Genomic DNA, 27,837 nt, shown 5'->3' with positions numbered 1-27,837 from the left:
ATCCAGTGGTGGGTTGCAAATCCCATTCCAACCAGTACAGTTGGAACGAAGCCGGTGGTGTCCTTATGGACACACACAGTGCGCAGCGAACGCTTGCATCTTATCGCCTCCGCAACACACCAGCTGCTCTGCGGAGCATCGTGCATGTGCTGAACGCGCCATGCGCCTGCGCAGAAGCCTTCAAACACCAGTAAGGAGCGTGGGTGGGCCCTCCGGAGCACCATACCGGAACGCTATCCGGTGCTCTGGGCTGGCTCCGGTACACTCATACCGGGTCGTACTTCCTGCAACCCACCACTGGTACAATCACCCTAATTCCAGGGACTCAAGAGTTTATGGCTACCATGTACATGAACTTACTAGCGCGTGCCAAATTTTTCAACTTTCTATTTCCAAACATTAGCGTGCTCAAAAGCCTTGGAGATAATAAATATATTTTGCTTACTTTTAAAATAATTTAAATGTGCTTTGTAAATAACTATAAAATATCATAACGTTTAAACATTTTGTTTGTTCACATGATACCCAAGGCACAACCTCCACTCTTTCTAATAGCAATCCCAAACCTACGGGTCAAAAACCAAGCGGGTGATGTATTCCTTGGGCATTCGAGGCAGCTGATGTGAAAAAACATTCTGCAGCCCAACCAGCCACATGAGAATCTTCTTGTTTGATTTCTGAGAAAGTGAGTTGCCAATGACATGGAATTCGATGATGCCACGCCGTTCCTCTAGGCGGGCTGTCTCATCCCGGGCTGCATTTGCTGACAAGAGACTAGTCTGCAAGCAAAAGAAACATTCTGGTAAAAAAAGAAAAGAATTAAAGGCAATGCCCAAAATATAGAGTCAAAGGTAGACTGACGTTTATTGGAATAGGGGAGATTTCATCCCCTATATGGATTACTTTTATTCTTCTAAATCTATAGATAATCTTAATTTAAAAAAAAAATGTTAAAACCTTTAAAATTAAAACCTTGAGTTAGCAGACCTCCATTTAGCAGACTTAATTAAACTGGGGTGTCTGTTATATTTTTGATAAAAAGCAAAAAATTTTTTTGGGGGGAATAAGATCCTGGCAGAGGGGCAGGGGTGGGAATCAGTCAGTTCTGGCGAACAGGATGCTAATTTTATATCTGGTTTGCCGAACCAGTAGTTGCAAGAACTGGCTAGCCCTGCCCACCTTGCCCAGGGGAGGCCATTTTCACCCTCCTGGAGGCGCAAGGAAAGCCTCCGAAGCCTAGGGAGAGCAAAAAGCCTCCCCTCCCCCCGCCGTGGTGCAGGAGGCCGAGTAGGCCATGCACACCATGGCCACTCCCACCCAGCCACTGGGCAGAGAACCGGTTGCTAAAATTTTTGAATCCCACCCCTGCATAGGGGCTGGAAAAAATACAGATCTGGCAATACATTCTCTAATTTGCACAATGCAATATGCGGGGCAGCTACTGAAAACTGATTTTGCAGTGTTTTATGGTGCAATTAAAAATGGGGACAATTAACTAATTATACCTCAGGCCCTAGCATTGCTGCTGGATCAGTAATGGTCAGCATCACTTCATTCACAAGCTCCATTGGAATATCACCTAACACACGAATTCTCTTCGCATCCTCAAGGGTTAAACTTTCCGGAAGCTTCCTTTTCTCACCTGTGTGGGAGGGAGGAAAAAAAAAACTATAGTACACAAAAATATCAGAACTAAATGTAATGCATGTGGGAGGTGAAGCCATAGTTTATAGAAACCATGCATGCTAGACATTAGCCTGGATTTGGTTCCATATTTTTAAGCCTTCGGACTTAAATATTCTTTTAAATGCTCTTTTAAAACAAAAACAAAAGAATAAAAAAATATTCCAAGTTTAACAGTACACTTTAGGAAAAGAGACTTTTAATAAAATTCATTCAAATGATGGGGACTAAGCTTTTCTTTCAGCAGCATTCCCTTGCTGCTCATAAGGAGTTTACCTGGCACAGAATCCAGTGAGCTCCCATCCAGATTAATAGATGTCAAAGATGAGCTGCAGCTCAGAGATTTGTTGAACAAAGGAGTGCTAGCTGCAGGAACAGTGCTGATAGCTATACAAGACAAAGGGACAGCAATAGTGTATGCATTAAAATAGGAAGGCTTTATGACTTGCGGACGCAATTGAGATTGTTTAGTTCCTCAAGCTTCTGCACACAAAAGCTTATTTCATTTTTATCCCATCCCTTCTGCAAGGTACTTAGGATAGTACACGTGAATTTATCCAATGCAGTGCTTGCAACAATCTTATTATGAATTGATGAAGGTCCCGAGATCAAGCTTTTTTTTTTTTTATTTGTATGGCCACCCATCTCATCTAAGTGACTGGGTAGCTCACAACAGTCAGAACAACAATCTAATTAAAATAAGTTAAACAACCATCTAATAAAACAAGTTAAATCTAATGAAAACAAGTTAAACACACAACTTATAAAACACTGATAACTACTTTAAAACTAATAATGATTAGTGGCAGTAGTGCAATTCAGCTGGTTGTATTTGGTTTGGGCGAACCAGTAGCGGTGGAGACATGAGGCTCCACCCACTTGCCTAGACATAATCACGTCCCATTTTTGACGCTCTGTGCATGCGGGGAAATTCCTGTGTGCTCACATTTGCGAACTGGTAGCAAAGGTAAGTTGATTTCACTCCTAGTCAGTGGCCAATGTCCATAGTTGTGCAAGGTCAATAAAGCCATTATAAAATCTCCCCACTGTTCCAGGCTCTCAACATGATGACAGAGCTCTACCTTCAATTTAATTTTTGATTGGAGATTTCATCAAAATCTCCCTAACAAACTATGCATTGTCCTCTTTCTTCAACTTGTCATTCATCCTCAATTCTAATTTATTTCTAGGGATAAAATCGCAATCTACTACCAAAGGAAGAAAACTTTGAAGAGGTGTGTCAACTATAATAATGAATTTCTATTTGGGAACTTGTCTATTCTCATATCTCAATTCATTGATCTTCTTTAGGAATGGCAGTGCTTCTCCTGTCTTGAATTCAAGATGACTAAAAGCAGTTTCTTGGATGGTGAGATGTATTTTCCTGCACTCTAAGCTACTTGGTTTGCAATGGTGTTTTTTTTAATGCCTGTTTTCTATGCAAAAGAAGATTGATAAAACCGAAGGATTCTTGAAATCTTATTCACACAATTGAAACCTGCAGGAGTTGAACAATTGCCATAAATATGACACTATTTTTGTATGTTATACTTCATCGGAGAAGAAGGGACATAAAACACTGTAGCTCAACAATCAAACACCTTGGAGTAAGGGCTGTTTTGTATGCAAACCTTACTTCAACCTCCAGATCACTGGAGCTGCGGAGTATCTCTAGCTGTCATTTCAGACAATGCCTGTCAATCACAGCAGGCTTTACTCAGGCAGACAAACGAGCATTTCAATTTACTATATGGCAGGATTTCAGTTTGATAAGCTTTTACAGCTATACCAACAAGCACTACTTTAGTTAAAAGGAGTATTACATACCTGGCCGAGGTACAAGTGGAGCCCCTTCAGTTGCAGGCATAGTGAAATCAGCTTCCCAGATGGGGGAGCTCTCCCCATAGATTTCTTCTTCCAACATTGACAAAAATCTGGATATGAATTGGAAAGAAATCAGCACAGTAATCCAATTAAATTAATGTCAACTTATTGGCATTCAAATCCTACTTTATTATTAAAAACAGGTCAGTACTTATTCATACAGTAAACAGAACTGAACTCAACTCAATGGTACCTAATTCACTATCTCAAATCTTACTTCAAAAACCAGCAGTGGATAGGTTTTATAAGCTGCGATGCCTCTTCCTTCTCTCCACTATAAAGTGCAGGTAAGCATACTCTATTTTATATAGCTGGCTTGCAAAGGAAAAAAAAATAAGAGGCTAAAATGCACATTGCAATCTTGGGCTCTTATATATGACAGGAACATGATATTTGAAGTATTTCAGATGATGTTGAATCACAATTCCCAGTAGCCATAATTAAAATGACCAATGATGAGAAATGCTGGGAGCTTTAGTTCAGCAGGAACTGTAAGGTCAGTGGTTTCTCACCTGTTACATATGCAGACAGAACACACACACAAAAAACCAATTTCTGCTTTATGGAAGCCCTTCAAAGCTAATCTAATTGAATGAAAGCTATCTAACAGAGCTAATAAAATAAAATAAAGTGGATCCATAAAGATTATTAACCCTGTGACTACTGCATGCGCCTTCCCTTCCAACCTACAATAGCACAGTTCTGCACTAATTGATCATCACAAAAAGAGCTAGGCTTCATCCATCTAAAAAAGTATTTTCTATCTTCCCTTCCTACACAGCCTCTTATCATTTTCTGAATTTTTGTCTTACTTGGGGAAGTGAGTGAGAATGAGGGTACGTTTCTCTGGCACCAGCTTATCTTTCTCCACGCGGAATTTTTCAAGTAGCTGCCTACGAGTAACCGTGAAAGTGGACTTGAGGAGATTGCGCCCAAAGACCTGGGTGGTCTCGTAACGTGGAAGACTGTCACAGCTCTGGGGAACATGGCAGTAACACAACCACCTGGAAAATCATGAAATGTGAGTAGTAAGAGGGAAAAGCAAGCAGGAATCTAAGGCACCCAGGATCGTGTTTCGGATTCCAGAAAGCCTTTAGCCGATCTGCACTTGATTAAAAGCAAAGACTAGTTTGAGGTAAGAGATCTGAGGGCAGAAGAGTACAATATGACTCTATAATTGATAATATCCACTGGGGACTGATGGGAGTAGATTTAAAAAGTCCTCAACTCAATCCTACTTGAGCCCAACATTTCTGCTGCTAAATGAGATAATTGTTAAGTGAATTTTGCCCCATTTTATGATCTTTCTTGCCAAGGGAATTACTGCAGTTGTTAGGTTTGAAATATGGTTGCTAAGTGAATCCCACTGACTTTGCTTGTCAGAAAATAGTAAAAGGTGATCACATGACATTGCAACCATCAGTTGCCAAGTGTCTGAATTTTGATCAAATGACAATGGCGATACTGTAATGGTTATAAATGTGGAAAATGGTCAGAAGTCATTTTTTTCAGTGCTGTTATAACTTTGAACGGTCAGTAAATGAATGGCTGTAATTAGAGGACTACCTGTCATAGGCGCTTAGCAACATATTTATGCTGGTTGCAATGTCCCAAGGTCAAAGGACCATCTTTTGTGACTTTCTAACAAGCAGTCAATGGGAGACTTTTGTAAGTCAAGGAGCTACCTGTATTAACAGGTTTCTAGGTTTTCCTGAACCACCACTCCCAATAAACTCGTGTGCTTGAACAAAATCAGAATGTTCCAATGTGCCTTGTCTCTATATTACACAAAGAAAACAGTTTCTGGAATTTGAAGGATTTTTTTCCTCCTAGGGAAAAAAGAGCAGCGTTCTGCATTTGCTAAAAGCCCTCCCAAATCACCATTATATAAACGTGGAACAAAAACTAGATCTTAAAGCAAATGGTGACAAGAAGTATAGCTTTATTCTCCCTTTGCTCTCCCCTCTTTCTTGTTCCCTAGGCTCACCGCGTGTAGTTGACTTTGTATGTTGCCACATCATCATTTTGGGAGCGTTGGCGGAATTGGGATGGCGTTTCTAGCTTCCAGTAGTTTAGGCAAAGAAGAAACATTTTAGAAAGCTCAAACATGGTCTGTCGTTCCTTAGGAGGTAGATGGCTGAACTTATATTGTACAAAGTTTAAGACACCCTGGAAGTAAAAATCAGAAATAGCAGGTATTTTTAGCAGTAGGACAAAATTATTATATAGCTCATCAATTTACATTTATTTTCTACTTTTACTGACTATTTTTTTAAAGTGTCTGGGTATTTTGCTTATGTCAACTGAGACTGTAAGGCTAGATGCTTTCTTCATGATGCCTGTTGTGTTCCACCCTCCCCTTCATGGCAATGGGAATTAGACTTGACTTTAACATCAGGCTAACATCTTACATCTGCAAAAATACAGCATTTTACCTGCTCAATGTTTGGCTTCTCAAAGGGGGGACTCCCAAGAGACCCCTCGACAACTGGACGACTCATCTGTAGAATGCATTTTCTTAGAAGCTTCAGAGAAAGAAAAGCAAATCCAATCTCAATAGCACATATTATTTCTCCAGCAAATTCTAATTATCATGTACGTAAGTAATTTAAAGCCAACCATTGCCTGCATCAAAGAAACAAGCAAAAAGGGGATAAAAATAAAAAAAAGTCAAGGGGAAGAGCCCAGGAGAAAATAAATAAATAACTTAAACAAATACAAAGCTCATTCTAATATATTTGCATGGGAAGGACAAAAATTCCAGAAAAAAAATCCAGTGCCTTATTTTTCTATAGAAAAAAAATTACAAACCTCCTTGCTGTATGCATAGTTGTTCAGTTCCTTGAGTTTAAAAATGTATTTAAGTATCAATAGATTTCAATACTTTTTTAAGCGCATGCACGCACACACACACACACACACATTCAAACTTGAGAGGGAGCATATTGCTTCCCTTTTGCCTTTCAGCTCTACTTCAGGAGTCTTCCAGGTATTTTGGTATTTGGTATTTTTTGGTATTTATTAATATTTGTATGCCGCCCTTTTCCCTGGGGGGACTCAGGGTGGCTCACAGTTCAGGAGGAGGGGGGGGACAAACCAAGTTACATATAGGACAATACTTCATTAAAAAACACAACATTCATACTATTCGGGTACGGTGAGGTCTTTAGTCCCAGGCCTGTCGGGACAGCCAGGTTTTAAGGGCTATGCGGAAGGTCTGGAGGGTGGTGAGGGTACGAATCTCCACGGGGAGTTCGTTCCATAGGGTCGGAGCTGCCACAGAGAAGGCTCTCCTCCGCGTGGTTGCCAGTCGACATTGACTGGCTGATGGAACTCGGAGGAGGCCTAATCTGTGGGATCTAATTGGTCGAGTGGAGGTAATTGGGTAGCTTTTTTTCCCCCTAGGAAACCAACATTACTGAACAAATACAAGACAGTCATACTCATTTAAGAAGCTAAATTCAATGACATTTTATTTATTTCAGTAATTATTTATAATATTAAATAGTGGCAGATTTGTATAATCAGCAGACTCTGGGTGATGCAGCACAAGAAAACTAGAGGACCCAAAAGTAAAACAAAATTAGTTGCCCCAATAAAGTCAGGTCAAAGGCCGGCATAGAAGCTGCTATTAAAAAAAATAATCATCTGGTCCATATTCAAAGTATCTCCAGCACGCTAGGCGAGCAGATAATATTAGCAAGGCACTTCTTAATACTGATCTGCATAATAATGACATAACCATGAAAAATAGCTGATTTGGAATAAGTTGACCTCAGAGAGGCTTCTATCCCAAAGAAGCCCTCTAGAATCCTATCTCACCTTGAACAAGTAGAAATATACTTGTTTGGTGTCTGTGTCTTCCTCTTTATGGACAGACATGAAGAGGTTCTCCACATCTACCACCATCCCCAGAAGACGGTTGATCTCTTCCTCAGAGACATTCTCCAGATGAGAAACATGGTCAGCTAAAGGTAGGCAAGAAAATCAGATCATGCTTTGAGCTTCTTTAAACTAGGAACTGTGTTGGAATATGAATGAGGTTCTCTGTCTATTAATTTTTTTCTTTGTCTAATGAAAGTGATAGAAGTGACAGAAAACTGACAAAGAAAACAGATGATTGCCATGGTGATCATGGTCAATCATAAAATGGAATGGCTGCATAAATCAGGCCTGATATTGCTTCTGATATTACAGCTTATCTCTCCGCTCCCTTTCTTGGGAAGGTGCATACAATTTTATCTAAAACAATAAACTGCACCCCTCCACCATTTTTATTTTTAAGAATGCTTACTGGAATTTTATGTTAAGCACAAAGGTATTTTTGAAAATAAAAATACTAGTGTTTGATAGCTTCCCAACTTCCCCCTTTAGTCAGGAGTCTTGTTCTCCTAACTGATCAGAACTTTAAGTCAAGATCAGTTTTTGGCTTATGATTCTGGCTTAGACTATCACCTCCCTTTTTATCCAACTTGGAAGATTATTGAAAGGATGTATATGCATACATGTGTGTGTGCACGCACACACACATATGTATACACATACACACACACACAATTTTCTTTATGAAGATTGTATTGAAGTATTTGAATTATTCTTAAAAAGCCAAATAAAAATAACACAAAAAATTAACATGACAAGACCATCTGATATCATACACAAGTTCAGAAAGTTTTAACTTAAAAGAAAATAATGAGTGATGTAATTGTTTTTTCTCTAAAATAGGTATATAAACAAAACCAGGCGTTTCCAGAATTCCATTGCCCCAAAAGCACAATGCTGTTTCCTACCTACCATGGATCCTTTCTCATTTTTTTTATCTTTGTGTTTAGCCCTCAGTGACCACCAACTGATTTCCCAGTGCTCCTAAAGTAGTATTTTTCAAGAAATAAACAGGATAGGAGGGCAAACAAATTAAAAAAAAATCCTATAACTAGAAAGTCATAACAAAGGAAGAAAAACACATTCTATAACACAATGCAATCAGTTCAAGTTTATCATTACAAACTTTTCAAAACTACATCCTAAAATGTATGTAGCTGAAGAATAGTAAGCTAATGCATAAGAAGATAAATGGCTGATCTAACAACCAACTCGAACTGCTCTCACCAATGTCAAGAATTGAAAAGAGACTATTGTTTGTTGAAAGAAGCAATCCATTCAAAGATATTAGGCTGTTGGTTTGAGCTCTGAGCTTGGCAATTTGGTTGCAAAGATTTCATCACCATTCTAGGAGACATCGTCAGTGTGTTTTGAATTGTGCTTGTCTGTCAGAACACAGGCTTGTATATACCTTTTTATGCGATGCAAATTAGTCTGAAAGTTGTGTTTAGATATTTCATGATCTGATTTTGGGCTGTAGTTAAGAACCATCTGTGTGATGCAGATTAAGATTAGAGTTGTTATCTGGATGTTTCTAAATCACGGTTTCATTTTGGCTTGTTTGATACCGTGTTTTCCCTAAAATAAGACAGGGTCTAATTTCTTTTGGCCCCAAAATAAACACTTGGCCTTATTTTTGGGGAGGTCTTATTATTTTTGAGATGCAGGAGGCAGCGAGCATGGTCATCTCATGGCGGCTGCTGTGTTGCAATATTTTTAGGGATGGCTTATTTTTGTGTATGCACTCAAAAGCCCAATTTGGAGAGGCCTTATTTTCAGGAAAACAGGGTAGTTTGAATGGCTGGCTGTTGTTACTGAGACGTGGTCCGATTTCTTGTGAACCAATGGGTTGTAATTTTGTTGCTGCATAGTGGGGTATCTGTTCATTTTAAATGCTATCTTCGGGATTGTGATTGATGCAGTTCTTTCGAAAGTATTTAAAGATCTGTGTTCTGACAGAGGAGCACAATTCGAAACGCACTGATGATGTCTCCTCCAATGGTAATGAAATGTTTGTAACCAAATTGCCAAGCTCAGAGCTCAAACCAACAGCCTAACTACCTACCCGAACTACTAATATTCAAACACATTCAAAAGACGTCTTTGGAGGTCCCAGTCAGGCCCAACCCTGAATGAAATATATGGGAATAACCAATATCAAATTAAGATTTTACAACCTTTAAAAAGTTTCCTACTCTTTTCACTTCCCTGCTATTGGCTCTGTGTTATGGTTCTAGCAGATAATATCTCATCTGGCTAGTAGCATTTTACAGCAATGCTTTTCAACCTGCTGTAAACTTTCAGATGTCTGGATTTCAAATCCTAGATTTCTTTAGTCAGTTTGCTGCACATCTGTGCTAATGGTAGTAGACACAATTTTGAAATCTCTCCTCCTGTCAACCATATATTTCGGTCTCAGTGAGAGAAGATTCTGGTGGAGGATGGTAAGTGACTCTGTAGTTACCTAGTGTGTGTCCACAACTACGGCATGGTTCACTGAGATTGGTGACTGTTTGTTGCAAATCCATGCGGGGAGCTGTGGGAGGATTTGGGTTTTTCCAACCATTGCATTTGCAAGAGTCATTAGCCTGCAGAGATGGGAGAAAATCAGAGGCAGAATGTAAGACACTGAACACATAAAGTAAAGACAAAGGTTAACATCATTGGCCAAGCCACCCTTGCTTTTGGAGGTGCATTCTAAGAATCAAGGAGGTCTGTGATAAAAAAGTGAGTGCATTTTAATCAAATGAAATTTTACCTTTATAACAGTCAGTAACCAACAAAACTAATATTAGCATTACTGTCATTCTCAATTAGCAACTACAACCGGAGCCCACAACTTGATAATTAAGCAAAGCAGTTACTAAGAGAAACTATAATTACGCTTACGATCTTATTTCAACTTGCCTTTATTTTTCAGACAAGCAAAGATCATAAGTGTGACTTTAGTTGCAAATGTATATTCTCATTGCTATCTTCACAATGAATGATGACTAAATGAGAATCACTAATCAGTGACTGCCTCTATGAACAATCTAGCTTCCCAACTATGCAAAATAACAAAATTAAAATGATTAATACAAAAACTATAAAATTCGTATTAGTGTGTGTTTTATAATTACAATTTTTATCGAGACTATAAAATTATAATATAGTATAGTACTGTTTCTCAACCTTTTTGAATCCATGGCATAAATATTAAATATAGCCCTAGTTCTGTAGCACATCAGAAAATTATTAATTTTATATAGAACATGTAATACAAGGAAGGTCTGAGGGCAAGTTATACAATTTTAAAAATATCTGCATTGTATCAAATTATGTAGAATATAAATAGAATAGAATAGGAATAGAACAGAATAGAATAGGAATAGAATAGAATAACAGAGTTGGAAAGGACCTTAGAAGTCTTTTAGTCCAACCCCTTGCTCAGGCAGGAAAGTCTCTATCATTTCAGATAAATGGTTGTCCAATCTCTTTTTAAAAAACTTCTAGTGTTAGAGCAGTCTTAACTTCTGGAGGCAAATTTTCCCACTGATTAATTATTCTGTCAGGAAATTTCTCCTCAGTTGCTAAATTGCTTCTCCTCAGTGCTAGGTTGCTTCTCTGCTTGATTAGCTTCCACCTATTGTTTATTGTCCTGCCCTATGGTGCTTTGGGGAATAGAATGACCCCCTCTTCTTATAGCAACCCCTGAGATCTTGGAACACTGCTATCATGTCACCCCTAGTCCTTCTTTTCATTAAATTAATACCCAATTCCTGCAACCGTTCTTTATATGTTTTAGCCTCCAATCCCCTAATCATCTTTGTTGTTCTTCTCTGCACTCTTTCTAGAGTCTCCACATCTTTTTTACATCATGGCAACAAAACCTGTATGCAGTATTCAAGTGTGGTCTTACCAAAGCATTATATAATACAATAAAATATTTTAAAAGTAATGTGACAAAAATCTTGTGGCACAATAGTAACAAGTCTATGGTATACCTGTCTGCAACGGTACACTACTTAAGAACCACTATAGTAGAGTATAAAACATGTGGTACAAAACATCAACATATAAAAAGCTATAGAATATTAGAATTAGTAACACAAAACTACAAAATTACTATACAGGTATTCCTCAACTTATGACCACTATTGAGCCCCAAATATATGTTGTTAAGTGAGACATTTGCCCCATTTTATGACCCTTCTTGCCACAGTTGTTAAATGAAGCACTGCAGTTGATAAGTTAGTAACACGGTTGTTAAGTGAATCTGACTTCCCCATTGATTTTGCTTGTCAAAGGTTGTAAAAGGGGATCACATGATTTTGGGACACAGCAACGGTCATAAGTATGAACCATTTGCCAAGCATCTGAATTATGATCACACAATCATGGTGATACTAATATGGTCAAAGTGTAAAAAATGATCATAAGCCATTTTTTTCACTGCCATTGTAATTTTGAACAAATCACTAAATGAACTATTCTAAGTCAAAGACTACCTGGTTTTACTAAAATCTATGTGAACTTTGAAACTAATATTAGAGCATAAAACTTAAAATATTGATACTATAGGATTAAATGGTGTGATATAAATATATACAAAAGAAGTAGGTGGCGCAGAGGTTAGAGTGCTGTACTGCAGCCACTTCAGCTGACTGTTATCTGCAGTTCAGCGGTTCAAATCTCACCGGCTCAAGGTTGACTCAGCCTTCCATCCTTCCGAGGTGGGTGAAATGAGGACCCAGACTGTGGGGGCGATATGCTGACTCTGTAAACCGCTTAGAGAGGGCTGAAAGCCCTATGAAGCGGTATATAAGTCTAACTGCTAAGTAGCAGTAAAAATTTAAAAAGGTATGGTAACTAAAGTAATCAACACTGATAGTACAGATAGTCCTCTAATTACAGCCATTCACTTAGTGACCATTCAAAGTTATAACAGCACCGAAGAAAGTAACTTATGACTCTTTTTTCACATTTTTTGACGGTTGCAGTACCTCCACGGTCACGTGATCAAAATTCAGTTGCTTCCAAACTGGCATATATTTATGACAGTTGCAATGTTCTGAGGGCATTTGATCACTTTTTGCAATCTTCTGACAGGCAAAATCAATGGGGAAGTCAGATACACTTTACTACTGTATTTTTTGGAGTATAAGATGCACCTTTTTCTCAAAAAAAAAAAAAAAAAAAAAAGAGGGCGAAAATCTGGATGCGTACACTGAATACAGCATTTTTGGCCTCTGGAAACTCCACCCCGCCCATCCCATTTTTCACAGAAAAGGATGCGCAGAGGGTTTGGGAGGCCTGAAAAATGCTCCTGGGGACTGGGGAACACTCCCAGTTTTGTCCCTCTAATCCACAGGAGCACTCTGGAGGGCTTGTTTTTGCAAAAAATGGACTGGTTTTTTTGCTCATTTTTGCCCTCCTCAGTGCCCAGGAAAAAAATGAAGCATGCAGAGTTTGGAGGCCTGCAGAGAGGTCCTGGGGGCCGGGGAAGGCAAAAACTTTACCTCTTCAAAATCTTGGTGCGTCTTATACTCCAGTGCATCTTATAGTCTGAAAAATACAATATGTTATTAACTAAACAACTGCGTTGATTCACTTAACTGTGGCAAGAAGAGTCATAAGATGGAACAAAACACACTTAACAACTGTCTTGCTTAGCAACAAAACTTTTGGCTCAACTGGGATCACAATTCAAGGACTATCTGTATAAAGCCTTTATCTGACTTCCTGGCAGTGAATTATGGGTGTTCAGTTTTTTGAACTATACAAAACATGGCAGAATTATATATTATAGAGGAAATATAATTAAGAATACTAAGAAAACAAACATGAACCTGACAGCTTTGTAAGTACATTGAAGAGATCAAATATCTCTATGAATAAGTTCTACAGCAGAACATGTTTCATTTTATGGAGTTGCATAGACATTTATATTCCATGCATGGGCTTAAACTGGTGTAATTAATATAGTTAAATAAAATATATTAAAATAGATACGTTCCTTCCTTCTGTACAATTTCTCATTTCACTTCTAAAAATTACATTAGTTGGCAATTCTGACTTTATTCCCTATCAGCTCCAGCTAATAAGGCAATGATCTGGAATAATTGTCTTCCAATAATACATGGAGAAGTAACTATTTTCCTTCCTTAGTGTATCTTTATGTGCTGCCTCACAAAGCTACTTTATAAAGTAAATCTATATGGAATGTTCATTACTCCAGCATTATTGCAGGAAATGTTCTCAAAGTCTTTGACTTTCTGTTTTTCATTTTATTAAAAAAATAATGGCCTTTCAACACAAAAAGATTATAGAGATACATATAGAATTTCTATCTCACTTTTGAGAAAATAGAAATTGATTTCTCTCATGGACTCTTGTTCCTCAAAGTACTGTCACTGATAAAAATGGGTGAATGTGATGAGGTGGAAAAATGCATGCAACTTCATATCCTGTTAACATCCTGTTTGACTCTGCTAATGGTTCTTACTGTATACATTCAGTTACTCTCTCTGTGTATTGTTATATGTTCTCTAGGAATGCAGAATGCTACAGTGCAAGTCAAGAAAAGATGCAGCTTCTTTAAGGGGATGCTGAGAGGTGTGTTATGTGTAGCCATGCCCCCTCCAAGGCACCACACTGTCATCATGGCACAGCAAGTATCTTCAAAGATACGTTCACTATAAATACTGTAAATTACTTTATAATCTGTTGAATACTCTGCAAATCAAGCCTTCTACACAACTCACACTGTACTTTTATTTCCTCTTAAAGTATTTTATCAGCTTGCTAGTTTTCTTTTTATTAAGGGGACAAATCAAATCTAACTTTGATAGAGTGTTTTTTTTCCTAATCACATAGTGATCTTTTAAAAATGCATTTTAAAAGGGTATTTAATATATTTTGGGCAAGCATCAGGTAAAGAATATGGTCTAAAACTAAAAATATCAGGTTGCAAATCCAGTGGCATTTGAGATCTTGATAACTCTAAACCTTATGAAGAACAGAATTTCTCTGTTTTAGACAAATAAATGTATCTTCATTAGTTTCATTCTCGGGAAGCATTTGATGGATGTGATTAAAATCAGTATGTTGATTTAAATTTTAAATGGATGAAGAGGTATAGCTAAGCAAAATACTATATGCTTGCATGCAAAAATGTGTATGCTTCTATTTCCTACTACTGCTGGTCAAGGGACGATCGTTAGAATGGGTGCAAAAGACCTGTCTAGATTTTGGAGAGCCACCTAGTGCCCATCAGAGTAGGCCAAAAGAACCACAGATTTGTACAGTAATTCCTTATATCCCAAAGCCGGCTACTGAGAGGGGCCCAGAGCACAGGATAGTTCCATAAATAAAATCTTGAACCCATGAACTGGCAGGAATTTGCATGGGTTTTATGTTTTTTTTTAAGTTTACAGGATCTTGTCCGGAAGAAAATATCCAACGATGGCTGGTCCACACACCCGAAGGCAGTCCTAAACTCTTTTGTCTCCTCCAGGCCCCCGTACCTTGCATGCTGAAAATACTCCCAGCTTTTCCAGCTTTTTTGCCCGCGGGAAGCTCCGCGCGTGCGCCTTGCGCTGGCTCGCGCGCTGCTGTTGACTTAATCCTGGACGGACCGGGTCACTGGTGCTTCCTCCAGCTCCGCTTCCCCCTACTACCGGCGGCGTTGTAACTGCAGAGGAGGTGGCGGAGGAAGGAGCGCTAGTCTGCGGGATCCGGGTAGTTTGCGAGACCTCTGCCTCCGCCATGATGCCCAAGACCCTGCAAGACGGCGTGGGCGCGTGGCTACCACTGAGCATGTTCAGAAGCTGGGAGGGGGCCTTTGTCTATGGATGTTGAACGCTATTGCGCATGCTCCCTGGCATCAGTTGCATGCTGGGGAATATATTTCGATAGATTAATAAAGAAAGGTGGCTGTCCAGTCGGAAACTTATTGTATTTTATTAAAAGACAAATAATTGTTTTTCTAACCGTGAATATAGAATCAGCAAAGAGTGAAAAAATATGTAGAATAAATATTTCTGATTTCCTTTGTAATTTTCAGATTTTATAATATCTGTTGTAAATGAACATACCCATTTGTAAAATGGAATGAATCCTGTCAAGCATAGACTTCTTTTGTAGGATGAGTATTTAACAAAATTTATAGTTTAAATTTCAACTATAGATATATTGCATTATCAGTCATTTTCATGCGTATTTCAGCTTCGCTTTAATGTTTAGATCTACAGCTGAAAGATGTGTGAAAATGAATACCCATCCAAGAGTAGTCTTATGTCTGAGAAGAGCATTTTACCACTTTTGTTCATTTAAATGATTTTAAATGAATGTGACCTCAAAATACCAATTTCATCGCTTGGACTTTGATAACTTTTTTAAAAATCAATTTTCTTTATTAAGCTTTCAGACATCCTCTTGACATTTTTTACATTCCTCCCTAATTTAATTTTCAGCGCTCTAGGAATTCCAAAAAGTGTTTTCCATGGTCAATATGCAAGGATTACATGTTCCTCATGTTTATAAAATAAAAATGTAGCATTTCCCCAATAGTGGATAATTTACACAATATAAAGTAGAACTTGTACATAGTACCTCAGATTTCCAAACAGTATAGCATGAATTCTCAAACTGGATCATGATCCTCAAGCAATTAGAGGAGGGGTGTATATCTAGAGTTGTAGGTTGTTTTTTCTTTATAAAAACTGATCAAATTTGCCTTGGAAAAGTAAAGGCATAGGAGCATTGTCTGAGCAGAGCTTTCTGAATATGACCATGGTGATATATGGGTAATTTTCAGCAAAATATTTGTTGAATGCTAGGACAAAGTTAAAGACGATCCATTTATTAAAAATGTGGTGAAAGTTACCCATCTTTTATTTTTATTTTCCTTTCCGATCTTAACCCTCTTTAAATCATCAGTTATATTCATGAGGAAATGATTGCAAAAATGATTAATCATATTTGGGAGTTGTGGTAAACAAAGTTACAAAACCCTTGCAAAAACTAAATGTTAAATTTAGAAAGTTATCAGTATGTAAGCTGATATGTGCAAAAACAATGATTCAAGTTAACATTCAACACGACTTATAAAAATTTATTTTTTAACTCATACACAACTGGAGCTTTGAATTGAAGAGACTGATGTACTGTCTTAAATACAAATATGCATAAGACAAAAATTGCCCTGGACACTAGCTCAGAAACAAAACCCCTTTTGCATTACCAATATTGGTAATGTTGTGTATATGAAAATACCTATCATTGCTCCCCGCCCCAGCTTGAATACACTCTACCAACCTGTTTCGCTGATACACCCACATCCTGATAGGATTACTAACAGCATAATGTTGCTTGTAAAAAAACGATCATTTTATATATTTAACAGGCTGAATTAGTGCATTACACCCAATATGTAAATAATAGGTTAATGTAGATTTGGCATACCAAAAGCCCAATTAAACCTAAGAAGGATAAAGGACTAATTGGTATATGTTATTAAAAGATACTGATTTGTTAAATGCTGGAAACTATAATACAAAAGAGGAAAATCAGCTTTCTATTGTTCTTTAAAAACATTCATAATTACAAATTTGATCAATACAAAGCTTAGAGGCTATGGGTTTCTCTCAATCTATCAATGCTACAGCTTCAATTCACTGTTACCTTCAGGTTTCTGTAACAGTCTTTTACAGGTTTGTATGTCATTTCTGAACCAAAATTTCAAAGAAAAATGTGCATAGTATTTCTGCAACTCATTCCTATTTTATGTAGCCTCCCCTGGCAATAACTTGTATTTTTCTTTAGGGTACAACCCTATCAGCTTGGGATCACCAAGCAGATGTTATAGACATATTTTGTCTCAGGAAAGGATGTCCCTTCTTCCAGAGAGCTCTGAGCAAATGCAAGAGTATAAATCCCTTCAGAAAATAAAAGGCAGAAAGGAAGAGGGATCAAGGTTTTGAAAGCACACATTGTCCACCCACAAAGATGTAGAAGAGTGCCATTGTTCATCTGTATTTTAAAAAAGGACTCCTTAAAAAAACAAATCTATTGTTTGTTCAGAAGAGGAATGGCCTCTGCTATGCTCCCCTCCCCCATTCTATGAGGGGAAAAAAATCTCAGTGGAGGAGGAGAAAGGAAAAAGATCCTGGCAGCTGGTCTTCTGTAAGTGCAATTGATTCAGACACGTTCCAATTGGAGCTGCCAGACAAGAATCCTTAGTGGCTGCAACATTGCCCCTTGCTGGACTGGGTATTCTCGTGGAGGTTGACATTTAGATTCTTGCCTGCTGTTCCTGTTGCACTCTGTGGTTCATTCCTGGGAAGTTTCTTTGCTGGAGGAGAGAGGAGGGTATACTTAGGAGCCTGGCTCTTAAATTAACTTCACAGGAAAAATTAAAAGCACAAAAAAAAATTGGTTGTGGGGAAAGAGATTTACTCAGATTGCCAGCTTTTTCTTGGCTAATCTTGCCCAATGTACCTGTTGTAATTCAATGGGAGATGGACATTCCCAAAATACACTTTAGGGAGAGGTGTTCCTAAGCCACTCATTTTACCCCAGCCGTTGGGCCATCTTATTCCATAGTTTATAAGCTTTCCATATTTTCTTTTTACCTTGACTCAGTCTGTCATTCAACCCATTATTTTTACACCCACCTTTCTATTAATTTCTCTGTTTCCTGCCTTGTTTCTATTTCCCTCTTGCAAGTTTCTGGATGCAAGGCTACAATTTTAGAGTCTATGCTCTTACCCAACATCAGAAAGGTGCTCTTTTGCTTACGCTAGCAACTTGCCACAAATTTATATTGTTAAAATTCTGCAGAGTGTTTGAGAACTTAGATTACTATCCATGAAAGAGTTTGCTTGGTGTAGCCCATGGCAGTAGTTGGAGAGGATACCCTCCTCAAGCTGCCTTTCTCCTCCCCTTGACTAACCTATTGCCACAAAAGCCTCATTCACATTCATTGCTGTCTTCGCTGATGTTTCCATAAACAGCAAGCTGTTGTCCTCTGCATAGAGCTGGGCTTCCTGTAAGCAATCATGTCAGCAATGTCAGAATTTTCAAAGAGATGCATTTAACCTTTGTAAGCATGGCTGGCTTCTTCTAAAGCTAGACCATATCAGTGTCATTAAAAAATATTGGGAAGATGATAAACATAGTCCCTGGCTGGCTTCTTCTAAAGCTAGACCATATCAGTATCATTAAAAATATTGGGAAGATGATAAACATAGTCCCGCTACCAAACCTTGACCAAAAAGCTCTAGCTACCCACATTTCCAAAGAGGGACTATAGAACAGATAAAATATAGAAATATTGTCCAGGTATGTTAATGTGTTAAGATATAATATGCTTGATAATTCCCAGAATTAGGTTGACACTGGTAATTACTGTACATATTAGAGGGAACAAAAGGTTCCATTTCATTTCTCAACAGTCTTTACAATTACTCTGAAATTTAAGCCAAGATGGGCCCAAGTCACCATTCTTATTACAGAAGTCTCAGAAAACAGTTATTTGATCTGTTGTTCTTTGCTTAATCTCCAGTTCTTTGCTCTTTTCCAAATAGTGTGTCTTATTTCATTGGCTGGAATTAAGGAAATCAGGTTTAAATCCACTTCTGCTGAAAACCTTGAAAGTGGGGGTGCTATTCTAAGCTCATCATTTTTCCAAATTAAATGGAGGAGGAGGAGAATATTGACCAGTTATAGTCAAAAAATGATTCCAGGGACTACAAAGGGGATTCAAGCTATGAGATGTTCATGCCTAATTTAATACATTTGTGATTACATTCAAGTTTGTACCAACCAAGAAATAAAAGGTGTGAAATAAGTAAAGGATATATTGCTAAATCTAGCAGCTTTACACAGGTTAGTATTACCCTTGGATTGTAAATGTGTAAATTCCAGATAAAAAACTGTTTTTAAAAGGCAATTTCTCTCAGATTAGCAGATTAATACTTTTCATGAAGTTATATTTTTTGTTATTTTGAAATGCTTTTTGGTTGCTGAAAACATGTATAAGAATCATGGTTAAAAATAACATATCAAAATTTATCAATAAATCTGTTTAAGGACAGAGTAGCGAATTCATAACAAAAATGAAATATTACTAAGGGCTTTTCTGATTCATAGCTTATATGGTATTAGATTTATTAGATCATTCCCCAGTCAAAACATTTTGTTGAGGAATTATCCTGATAAGACACCTCTAATAGTCCTTATGCAAAGAGTAAAATTTGAAAAGGATACAATTGGATTTGGACAAAAGCAGTTCTTAACCAACTTATGATTCTTAAACTATCTTAAGGTACTAATTGTTCATGTTGAAAAAGCACCCAAGAACATTGTGGAAGGAAAAGCTACTATTTCCCAGTAAAAAAAACCAGTCACCTACCTGGAAGTCAACAGCTCGTTTGCTTGCCAGGTCAGCCTTGTTCCCTGCCAGGGCAATGACAATGCTAGCGCTAGCTTGCCTTTGTAGTTCCTTCACCCAATTCTTGGCACGCACAAAGGTATCCTATGAAGAACAAGCATAGCTCCATAATTCTCACCTCCTGGAACTCTAACATACATATGCCCCCTGCTCCGACATAGGTGATATATCATACAATGCATTTTTCAATGATGGGGCTCCTTCACTGGGGAACAGCTTTGAACAGTATGCCAGGTATAAGACAAACTGGCACTCACAGAACGGATTTCCTCCCGCCGCCTATCCAGGTGGCAAAAGCTGCTGAAGAATAATGGCAAGAGATACCAGGAACTTCAGATCAGGATCTAAAGGGCTGCAGATTTACCATTCCAATAGTGAACGATGATTCTTAGTTCATGCACATTAAACACTGAATTCTTGTTTATACTTCTGGTCACAAGAAAGGAGGAGACAGAGCATGTGCACAGAAGTAATTCAAGATTTAATACATGCAAAGGATGTCAGTACTTGGGATTTTGTTTATGAAGATGTTAATACAAAAATATCAAATTGCTAGATTTTTAACTTCAAATATGTAGGAAAGCTTAGATGTCCTGAGACTTATAAACCTCTTTGAGATATTTTTAATGGGAAGTACAAATGTATTGAATAAATAAACAGCAACACCCTATGAAAATAGTATTCAGATATACTTCTGAGTTTGTTTCTCTTCCTGTACCATCAGTATTACCAAGACTGCAAATGAAATGTCCCCAGGAAGAGAAAGAAGCTGAGAATACAAAAATCCAACGATTCAACATGACCTATGTACATTCTCCAACGCTTTCAAGCTAAAAGCTTAAAACTTTTAAAAATGGCCAAATTCATGTAAAAGCACTGATATCTTTCCAGATATGGCAGTTTTGTAAAATTTGGGCTATTCTCATTTTTAACATAAATTAATTCTGTAAGTCAACAGATGACGATTCAATAGAATTATAGACATCAGGACATCTATGGCTATTTTATTTCCATTACCTGGTTTAAAGCAGTTTTAAGTGCGGCTTCCTTCTTACTGAGGCCAGAAAGTAATGCCAATGTTACATCACTTCATGCTGCAGATGAGGGCTTTAGCCTGCCTTCTCTTTCATTGTATCTTTAAATATTGTATAGACAGAAACTTTGTGTAGAATAAGCTGCTCTGAAATGTAACACTGTGCAAACTGGGCCCAATATCAAAGTAAAATGGCACGAAATTCAAACTATTTGCATCAGTGGTTCTCTCCTAGAATGCCACTGATTCAGTGGATGCATTCATATATGCCTGGGATATCATATCCTCAAGGTGAATGAAACCAGAAAAGAAACACTATTGCCCCTGTGGAATAATTTTGGACTCAATCTATAAAAGCCTTACCATATTAGTGATATCATAAACAACTATGGCAGCTTGAGCCCCTCGATAATACATGGGGGCCAAGCTGTGGTAGCGCTCCTGTCCAGCTGTATCCCAGATTTCAAACTTGACTGTTGTATCATCTAAGCAAATGGTCTGTGTGAGGAAAGCAGCTAGAATACAGAAAGATTAAACAATAGTCAGAACAGGAATTGAGGCTGGGTTCCACTCAGGGGTGGCTATATTTTACATAGAAACAAGAGCTTTTTTCACCTATAAAGCAATTTTTGGCTACAGTTTGTATTAACTCTATAATTGCCCATCTGCTGTATACTTGAAGTTTTCTTCCCAGTGATATATGTGGAAGACATTTTCTCCCACTGACATAGTTGAAACATAACTCTGTTAATGGAGCATAGTTGTTTAACATTTGTAAGCAGATTCTTCATTTCTACCTAGTCAAAAAGACCTGATTCAAACCTAGAGACAAAAGCTTGCTCTGCTAAACTTTTGTACAGAATTGCCAAGGTATACAATGTGCCCGGCATTTGTCACAGGAACATTTTAAAAAGGAGCAGAAATGATGTAGCTATTGGCCTCAAGCCAATTATGACACTTTAACAAAACAAGGTTTCTGCATGGCTATGTACTTGCAATGTCTTTTTTGTTTTTATTCTTTCCACTTGTATTGGAACCACAGTTTAAAAAAATATCAAAGAGACTTCTGGAACATGCTAGGTATGATTTCTGATGTTATTTAGCTTATATTTATTTTTATTTTATTACATGGTATCAGTATCTATTGTAAACCATCCAGGATCTCTTAGATTATGCCAGGAGAAATGTCATAAAAAATCCTAATCTCAGCATTTCCTGGAAACAACTCAATCCTTCTGCCAAGTTGCTCCATTCAGAAAATATATTAATAAGGGAACACTTCTGGGAAATCATTTAGACTTAGGCTTCCAACATTACCTACATTTCATACAAAGTATTTTAAGAAAATTTGTCTAACATCTGTCCATTATTGTGTAGTCACAATGGATGCTATAGCCATAGTCCACTGAATAACAACTTACCGTCTAGATTTGTCTTCCAACTTCCAGAATTCCCAGCAACCACGACTTTCTGTTAGAGAATTCTGGGAGTTGTAGTCCAACACACAGAGTATGCTAGATGATTCAAAGACAGATGGAAGGTATCAGCAGGAATTAACAATTGTGTCCATCCCCAAAAATGTTCTATACAGGTTAGTTTAGAAAGAACTCATTAATGAAAAATACTTGTTAACTACCATACAAGGCTAAATTTCAAAGAGATTCTGAACGGCTTTATCAATGATTGTGACACTCACCTCCGATTGTGCTCTCTTGATACTCATGAAACTGTCCTTTTACAAAGCGCAAGACAAGGCTTGATTTCCCAACAGCTGACTCTCCCAGGAGCACCAATTTAAACTGACAGATCTTGCCTATAGTTGGCCCATTAGGACGTCGACCTGCCATGGCCTACAACAATTGCACAAGTTCCAATAGAAAGATGAGACTGTCAGCAAACAATGCTGCAACTGAAAGACAGAAATATTTCAGCCAGAGAAAGAAATAGGTTTCCTTTTTTTAAATAGCAACTGAAGTATTTGATTCAAGCAGTCAGTTTGAATCATCATCTGCTGAGAAATCCTTGAGCAAGTCAGTTATTAAAATGGAAAGAATACTGTTGTTCTTCACTTCACAAGAAAATTGCAGCTGCAAATAGAAAATGAAAAGGATTTTGCAAGTTAGAGAAGTGCAGAAATTAAATGTCTATTAAATTGCCATTTCAATACACCTTCAACATCACCTAAATACCAATTTGGGGTTGTATCCAAGATAAATGAACTACAAATGAATATGCTTCTACCTTATTTTTACCATAAGGTCAGAAATCAGGCATAATCAAGCTAATTCCTTAACCCCTTTCAACTGAACCCCTTCAACCCCTGAACTATGCAGAATTGAATGTTGATGTTTTTAAAGTTGTATTACAAGCTTTGACCAATATTACAATAGGATATTGAACTGATTTTTAGATTTAAAATTTAGCATTATACAATTTTTTTCAAGATAATCATTTAGAATTGAAATGGAAACAATGCAATTAGCCACAAATAAAGAATCCTGAGTATCAGGAAAAATGGCTTAATTACTATGGAAGTTCAACTGTTAAAAAACAAGTTTTCAGCAAGAAACATTAAGATTTAAGATACAATATAATTAAATGACTCTGTTAATTATGTATGAAAATAACTAAACACTTAATGAATAAATGGTACCTGAAAAGGTTTCACCACCAGATTTTCAACCTGCAACCAGTACATTCATTTATCCCATGGGGGAAATATGTAAGTTTTATAACATAGGGTTCTTGAAATAACCAATTTTAATATGTTTAAAGAAGTATCGGTTGCAGACTTGACATAATAGCAATAGCACTTAGATTTATATACTGGTTCACAGTCCTTTTACAGCCCTCCTTGTAACAAGCTTATGACTAATAGAATACACTTATTTTATTTTACTCATATACCAAGATCATTAATTGCAGGAGCTTTTCCCAACCTCACATCCATAGCTCTTGAATTACAGTACCCATTATCTATGATCATTATGGCCAAATTACATTCTGAGGTTAAAAGAACTCTATTGCAGTGGGTACCAACTGGTGGTCCACAAGAAAACTTTGGTGGTCTGCAGAAAAATTACTTACATTTTTTATATTGCACTAACTCAGGGGTCCTCAAACTATGGCCCTTGGCCTGGATGTGTGCAATAAATGTTCGTGTTATAGCCAGCCCGGGCGCTAGATCGGACTATGTAAATTCTGTGTCTTGAGGAGCCCGGCTGAAGTTTTGGGCGCTCTCGCTGAAGTGCCTGGACTCCCAGTGATGGGATGGAGTCCTTCAGGCACTTAGCCTGGCCTCCTGTTTAGTAACTCCAGTCCTTCCCTCTGTCACGGGAGATCAGATGCCTCAGTGAGCATTGCATAAAACTCCCGCTGCCTGGGAGGAGAAGAGTGCGCTGGAGGCCAAAGCTGGGTCTCTTCATTCCATTCCAGGCATCATGGCCACGTAAAGGCCGCCCAAATCTCCAGGTTGTTCGCTCCACCCGCCTGCCTGCCCTCCACACCAGGGCCTGCAGGACACTGTCTTCCCCAAACCAAATGGTGGGGAGGGAACTGGCAGGCCGAGGACAGAATCCTTCTAGCGCTCACCATCCTGGCAAAAGCAAAGCAGAAGCAAGCAGTGGCAATGAGCTGATCCTGGCTGCCAATGATGTGGGAAAGAACTGGTCACCCGATCCTACGAGGGAGGTGAGGGGTGCCTTGGCACTGCTAGGTAGTGCAAATGTACCATGACAAAGGCGGAATGATGTTCTGCAAAGGCAAGTGGCACTTTGCTCCCGCACACTAAGGCTCTATCCACCACCGCTGCCACTTCGGCCTGCTTGCGCTGCCACAGCTTTTTGCTGCAATAGCACTGTTACCTCATTCCAGCTGCGAGGGCTGCACTACTCCTTGCATGTTGCTCCACCTGCAATGTTCCACATTCCACATACCACCCTCTTTGACGGAGATTTCCAATCCCATCACGAGCTGCCCAGCCTGTCCCATATTCCAGAGCTCTAGTCACAAGACTGACCCATTGGTCATCCAAGAGCAGCTCTCCCACCTGGGTGCCTGTCGCTGTCCCACTGACGTCAGCAAGCTACCATCAGTCTGCACCTCTTCTTTTTCCTTCACTCAGATTGACCACAAAGCTTCTCTTTGAGAGAAGGAACACAAGAGAGGTTTCTGGAAGGCTATGTGCCCGGGCCAGGTGATTTCTCTCAGATTGACCACAAAGCTTCTCTTTGAGAGAAGGAACACAAGAGAGGTTTCTGGAAGGCTATGTGCCCGGGCCAGGTGATTTCTCTCAGATTGACCACAAAGCTTCTCTTTGGGAGAAGGAACACAAGAGAGGTTCCTGGAAGGCTATGTACCCGGGCCAGGTGATTTCTCTCTGGCTTCCCACCCAGAGGCCATGCAGAATGGATGGGAGGCCGAGAGAAAGCACCTGGTCCAGGCATACAGCCCCCCAGTGTCAAGCTAGGTTGATGTCCCCCTGCGTTGATCCAGCAGACAAAACAGGAAAAGGGGACGGAGAGAAACAGTCCAGTTTCCAAGGTACAGTGGGAGGCTAACGAACCGGAGAGCTTCTTCTCCATCTTCCCAGGAGCATGGGATTTCTTGCGATAGGGCCCTGATCTCTCTTGCACTTTGTTCTGCTGCTGGAGAATGGGCTGCAGCAGTCCCACCTTGGCCCATGCTAGCTCCTTGCAGTTGCCCATGCCAGGATTGCAGCAGAGACTCTCCTCCTTTAGGGTCTTTTTGTGTGGGTTGGAGCAAGGCAAACATTCCAACTTGGGGTCTGCTTCAGCCTCCTGGTGCAGGGCTTTGGGTGAAGGCTGGAGGGAAGTGCTGGTGGTGGTAAAGAACAAGAGGTCTTTGTTCCACTGGGACCGCATTATATCCTGGAACTGGCTGACCATCTCAGCCACTAAGCCTGGTACCTGGCCTTGCCTTGTACTTCCTCTGCTTGGAAAGCCTATCCTCGTAGTCCTCACTGAGGTGCTTCTGTTGAGCCTCCTTCTTGGTCAGATCCAATTTGAACTGAGCCAGCTGTTTGGCCAACTCTTTCTTATGGTGGCTGCTCAGCTTCAACAACTGCCCTGGCAGGGGGAGTTCAGCAGAGGCCAGCGAGATGTCCCTCGACATGAGTGACATTGAGTTGGCCACACCCACCCAGTCACATGATCACCCAGACATGCCCCACCCACCCAGTCATTAGTCAGATCATATTAATGATCCAAAGAATTTAAAACTATGAATTTAATGGTCACTGAGGTCCAAAAGATTGGTGACCCCTGCTCTATTGGATACTATCAGAGGCAATGCTAGGATTTTTCACACTGTCCCAAGGCTTAAGATGAACTTCTGGTACAACTAGAATATTTTATATAGCAGCTATTACTAGCAGTTGCCAGGAGTCAATCACTAGAAGGCACTAATATATATAAAACATAAAGATGGAAACCATATACTACCTCCTCAAGATGGAGAACATATACACAAACAAGATGATCAGAATGAAACATAGAAAGAGCTAGAGAACGTTATATAAATCTGACATCTTTATTCTTTTAATTTATGGCATAAGACATATTAAAATGATTGTATGCATGAATGCTATCTCTAAATTTCAGAGACTGGCATCAAATATAAATAAGTTATATTAAAAGTAGAAAAGGAAGCATTCCCAGTGAGGAATGTCACACCCACCGTAATCAGCACCATCCCTTGTTATCGCCATAGCTTTGTTTAAATATCAGTGATTGTGTTGTTTAGTTCTCAGGTCAAGGACTCCACTTCCCAATAATCCTCAAAGCAAAGCAACAGGACCTTTGTCAACAAGTCCCAAACCCAGCTCAGCCTTTGGTAACCAAAGCAGATGCCACTCTAGTCCCAACCAACGTGATCTAATTGCCTCCAGGAAGCCAAGAATTTCTCACGTCCTCGTCTACCAGCAACAGGTAGTGAGAGATATACTGCTTCAGAACATGGAAGTTTCATTTGGCTTGCCAGGCTAAGAAACCTCATTTCCAAGCCACTCTTATGTGTGACGGAGGGAAAATTAAAAACTCCCCTCAAGAATTTAAAACTGGAAGGATTTTTAGGGATTGGCTTTCGTCTTTCCCGAACAAAACCTTACACTTACCCGCTCCCGCCTGCGGGACCGCCGCAGATAACAGTCCACCGCCTCCCTACCGGAATCCCGTTTCCCCCTATTCCAAACCTCAAACGGACCCACTTCCGCCCTCGGCTTCTTTTCAGCTTCTTCCGCTTCCTCAGAAGCTCCGTACTTCTACTTCCTCTCTCTGACAGGCTGTCTCGTTGGCAAATCAAGAGAAAGAATTCGGAGCCTTGCTTTTTTTCGCCACGAGCTGGTGATGTCATTTGAGAGGGCGGGGAAAAGGATGCATCCTTGAGTAAACGGGCGTTGTGCAGACGGGCGTTATTGCCGATAAGAAGTACCTATATGCCTGTGGTGAAAGCGCAGAAAACCTCCAGAAACGGCCTAAAATACAAATCCTATTATATTTGACTTTAATGGCTGGAAATGATGAGAGTCATACTACATCCTAATATAGTGCTATATAATTGAAGCACGCTTGGTTGGAGAGAGTGGCCGATGTGGAACCATATTATGCCGTTATCTTATTGTATTGCCTATTGAGGGAAGGTGGAATAGAGTTTAAAGCGGGCATTAGTAACAGTAAACATTTTGTACCTCCTCCCAAGTACATTTTAAAAATCTGGCATTCCCTGATTTAGATATGTTGACATTTGTTATCTTAAACTTGTTTATATGTAAGTTGCAATCTCTGCTTATCTAATTATCACTGTGTGTATGTGTGATGAGCAACAATTCTATGCTTAGAAGAACTCATATTCCACTCTTCTGAGGAAGAAAAATTAGGAATTAGAATAGAACGGAATAACA

General features: G+C 39.0%; 2 protein-coding genes across 6 annotated transcripts in view; both read right to left on the bottom strand.

Moving 5' to 3' along the window:
* Positions 1–15,266, bottom strand: part of KAT2A (lysine acetyltransferase 2A) — a 29,256-nt gene extending 13,990 nt beyond the window's left edge. Inside the window, exons 1-10 of one of the 2 annotated variants that reach the window (XM_014056515.2) lie at positions 14,958–15,266; positions 9,914–10,037; positions 7,390–7,535; positions 6,003–6,092; positions 5,555–5,736; positions 4,380–4,571; positions 3,511–3,617; positions 1,960–2,070; positions 1,506–1,642; positions 571–779 (exon numbers count right to left, since the gene is read on the bottom strand). In XM_014056515.2, the coding sequence (XP_013911990.1) occupies positions 571–779; positions 1,506–1,642; positions 1,960–2,070; positions 3,511–3,617; positions 4,380–4,571; positions 5,555–5,736; positions 6,003–6,092; positions 7,390–7,535; positions 9,914–10,037; positions 14,958–15,251 (1,592 nt within the window). In that variant the 5' untranslated portion in view covers positions 15,252–15,266. The remainder of the gene's footprint in view (positions 1–570; positions 780–1,505; positions 1,643–1,959; positions 2,071–3,510; positions 3,618–4,379; positions 4,572–5,554; positions 5,737–6,002; positions 6,093–7,389; positions 7,536–9,913; positions 10,038–14,957) is intronic. The other variant, XM_087713535.1, reaches the window with a different exon arrangement.
* A 1,253-nt stretch (positions 15,267–16,519) lies between these two features.
* RAB5C (RAB5C, member RAS oncogene family) lies at positions 16,520–27,165 on the bottom strand. Of its 4 annotated transcripts, none has more exons than XM_014056514.2 (6): positions 27,052–27,165; positions 22,615–22,827; positions 21,282–21,433; positions 19,847–19,969; positions 18,386–18,479; positions 16,520–17,785 (listed from the first exon to the last, which is right to left on the bottom strand). In XM_014056514.2, the coding sequence occupies exons 2-6, from the start codon at positions 22,763–22,765 to the stop codon at positions 17,670–17,672; spliced, it is 636 nt and encodes a 211-aa protein (XP_013911989.1). In that variant the 5' UTR covers positions 22,766–22,827; positions 27,052–27,165; the 3' UTR covers positions 16,520–17,669. The 4 variants fall into 4 exon arrangements, with proteins under 4 accessions (XP_013911989.1, XP_087569659.1, XP_013911988.1 ...); XM_087713533.1 differs by having other exon boundaries at positions 22,615–23,005; positions 27,052–27,147; XM_014056513.2 differs by lacking the exon at positions 27,052–27,165 and adding an exon at positions 26,616–27,045 and having other exon boundaries at positions 22,615–23,005.
* Positions 27,166–27,837: the final 672 nt, after the last annotated feature.

The sequence above is a fragment of the Thamnophis sirtalis genome, unplaced genomic scaffold (genome assembly GCF_051295495.1).
Source record: "Thamnophis sirtalis isolate CommonGarterSnake01/CBP01778 unplaced genomic scaffold, rThaSir2_p1.2 scaffold_4, whole genome shotgun sequence".
NCBI lineage: Eukaryota > Metazoa > Chordata > Lepidosauria > Squamata > Natricidae > Thamnophis > Thamnophis sirtalis.
This window is presented reverse-complemented; position numbering and strand designations above follow the sequence as displayed.

What these genes read in the sequence shown, in the direction of transcription:
- RAB5C (XM_014056514.2), bottom strand. Translation starts at nt 22,765, where the DNA reads ATGGCAGGTCGACGTCCTAATGGGCCAACTATAGGCAAGATCTGTCAG. An exon ending in TCAAGAGAGCACAATCGGAG is followed by an intron (nt 21,434 to 22,614) that starts GTGAGTGTCACA and finishes TCTGTATTCTAG; the next exon opens with CTGCTTTCCTCACACAGACC. An exon ending in AACGAGCTGTTGACTTCCAG is followed by an intron (nt 18,480 to 19,846) that starts GTAGGTGACTGG and finishes GATTGCTTACAG; the next exon opens with GAAGCCCAGCTCTATGCAGA.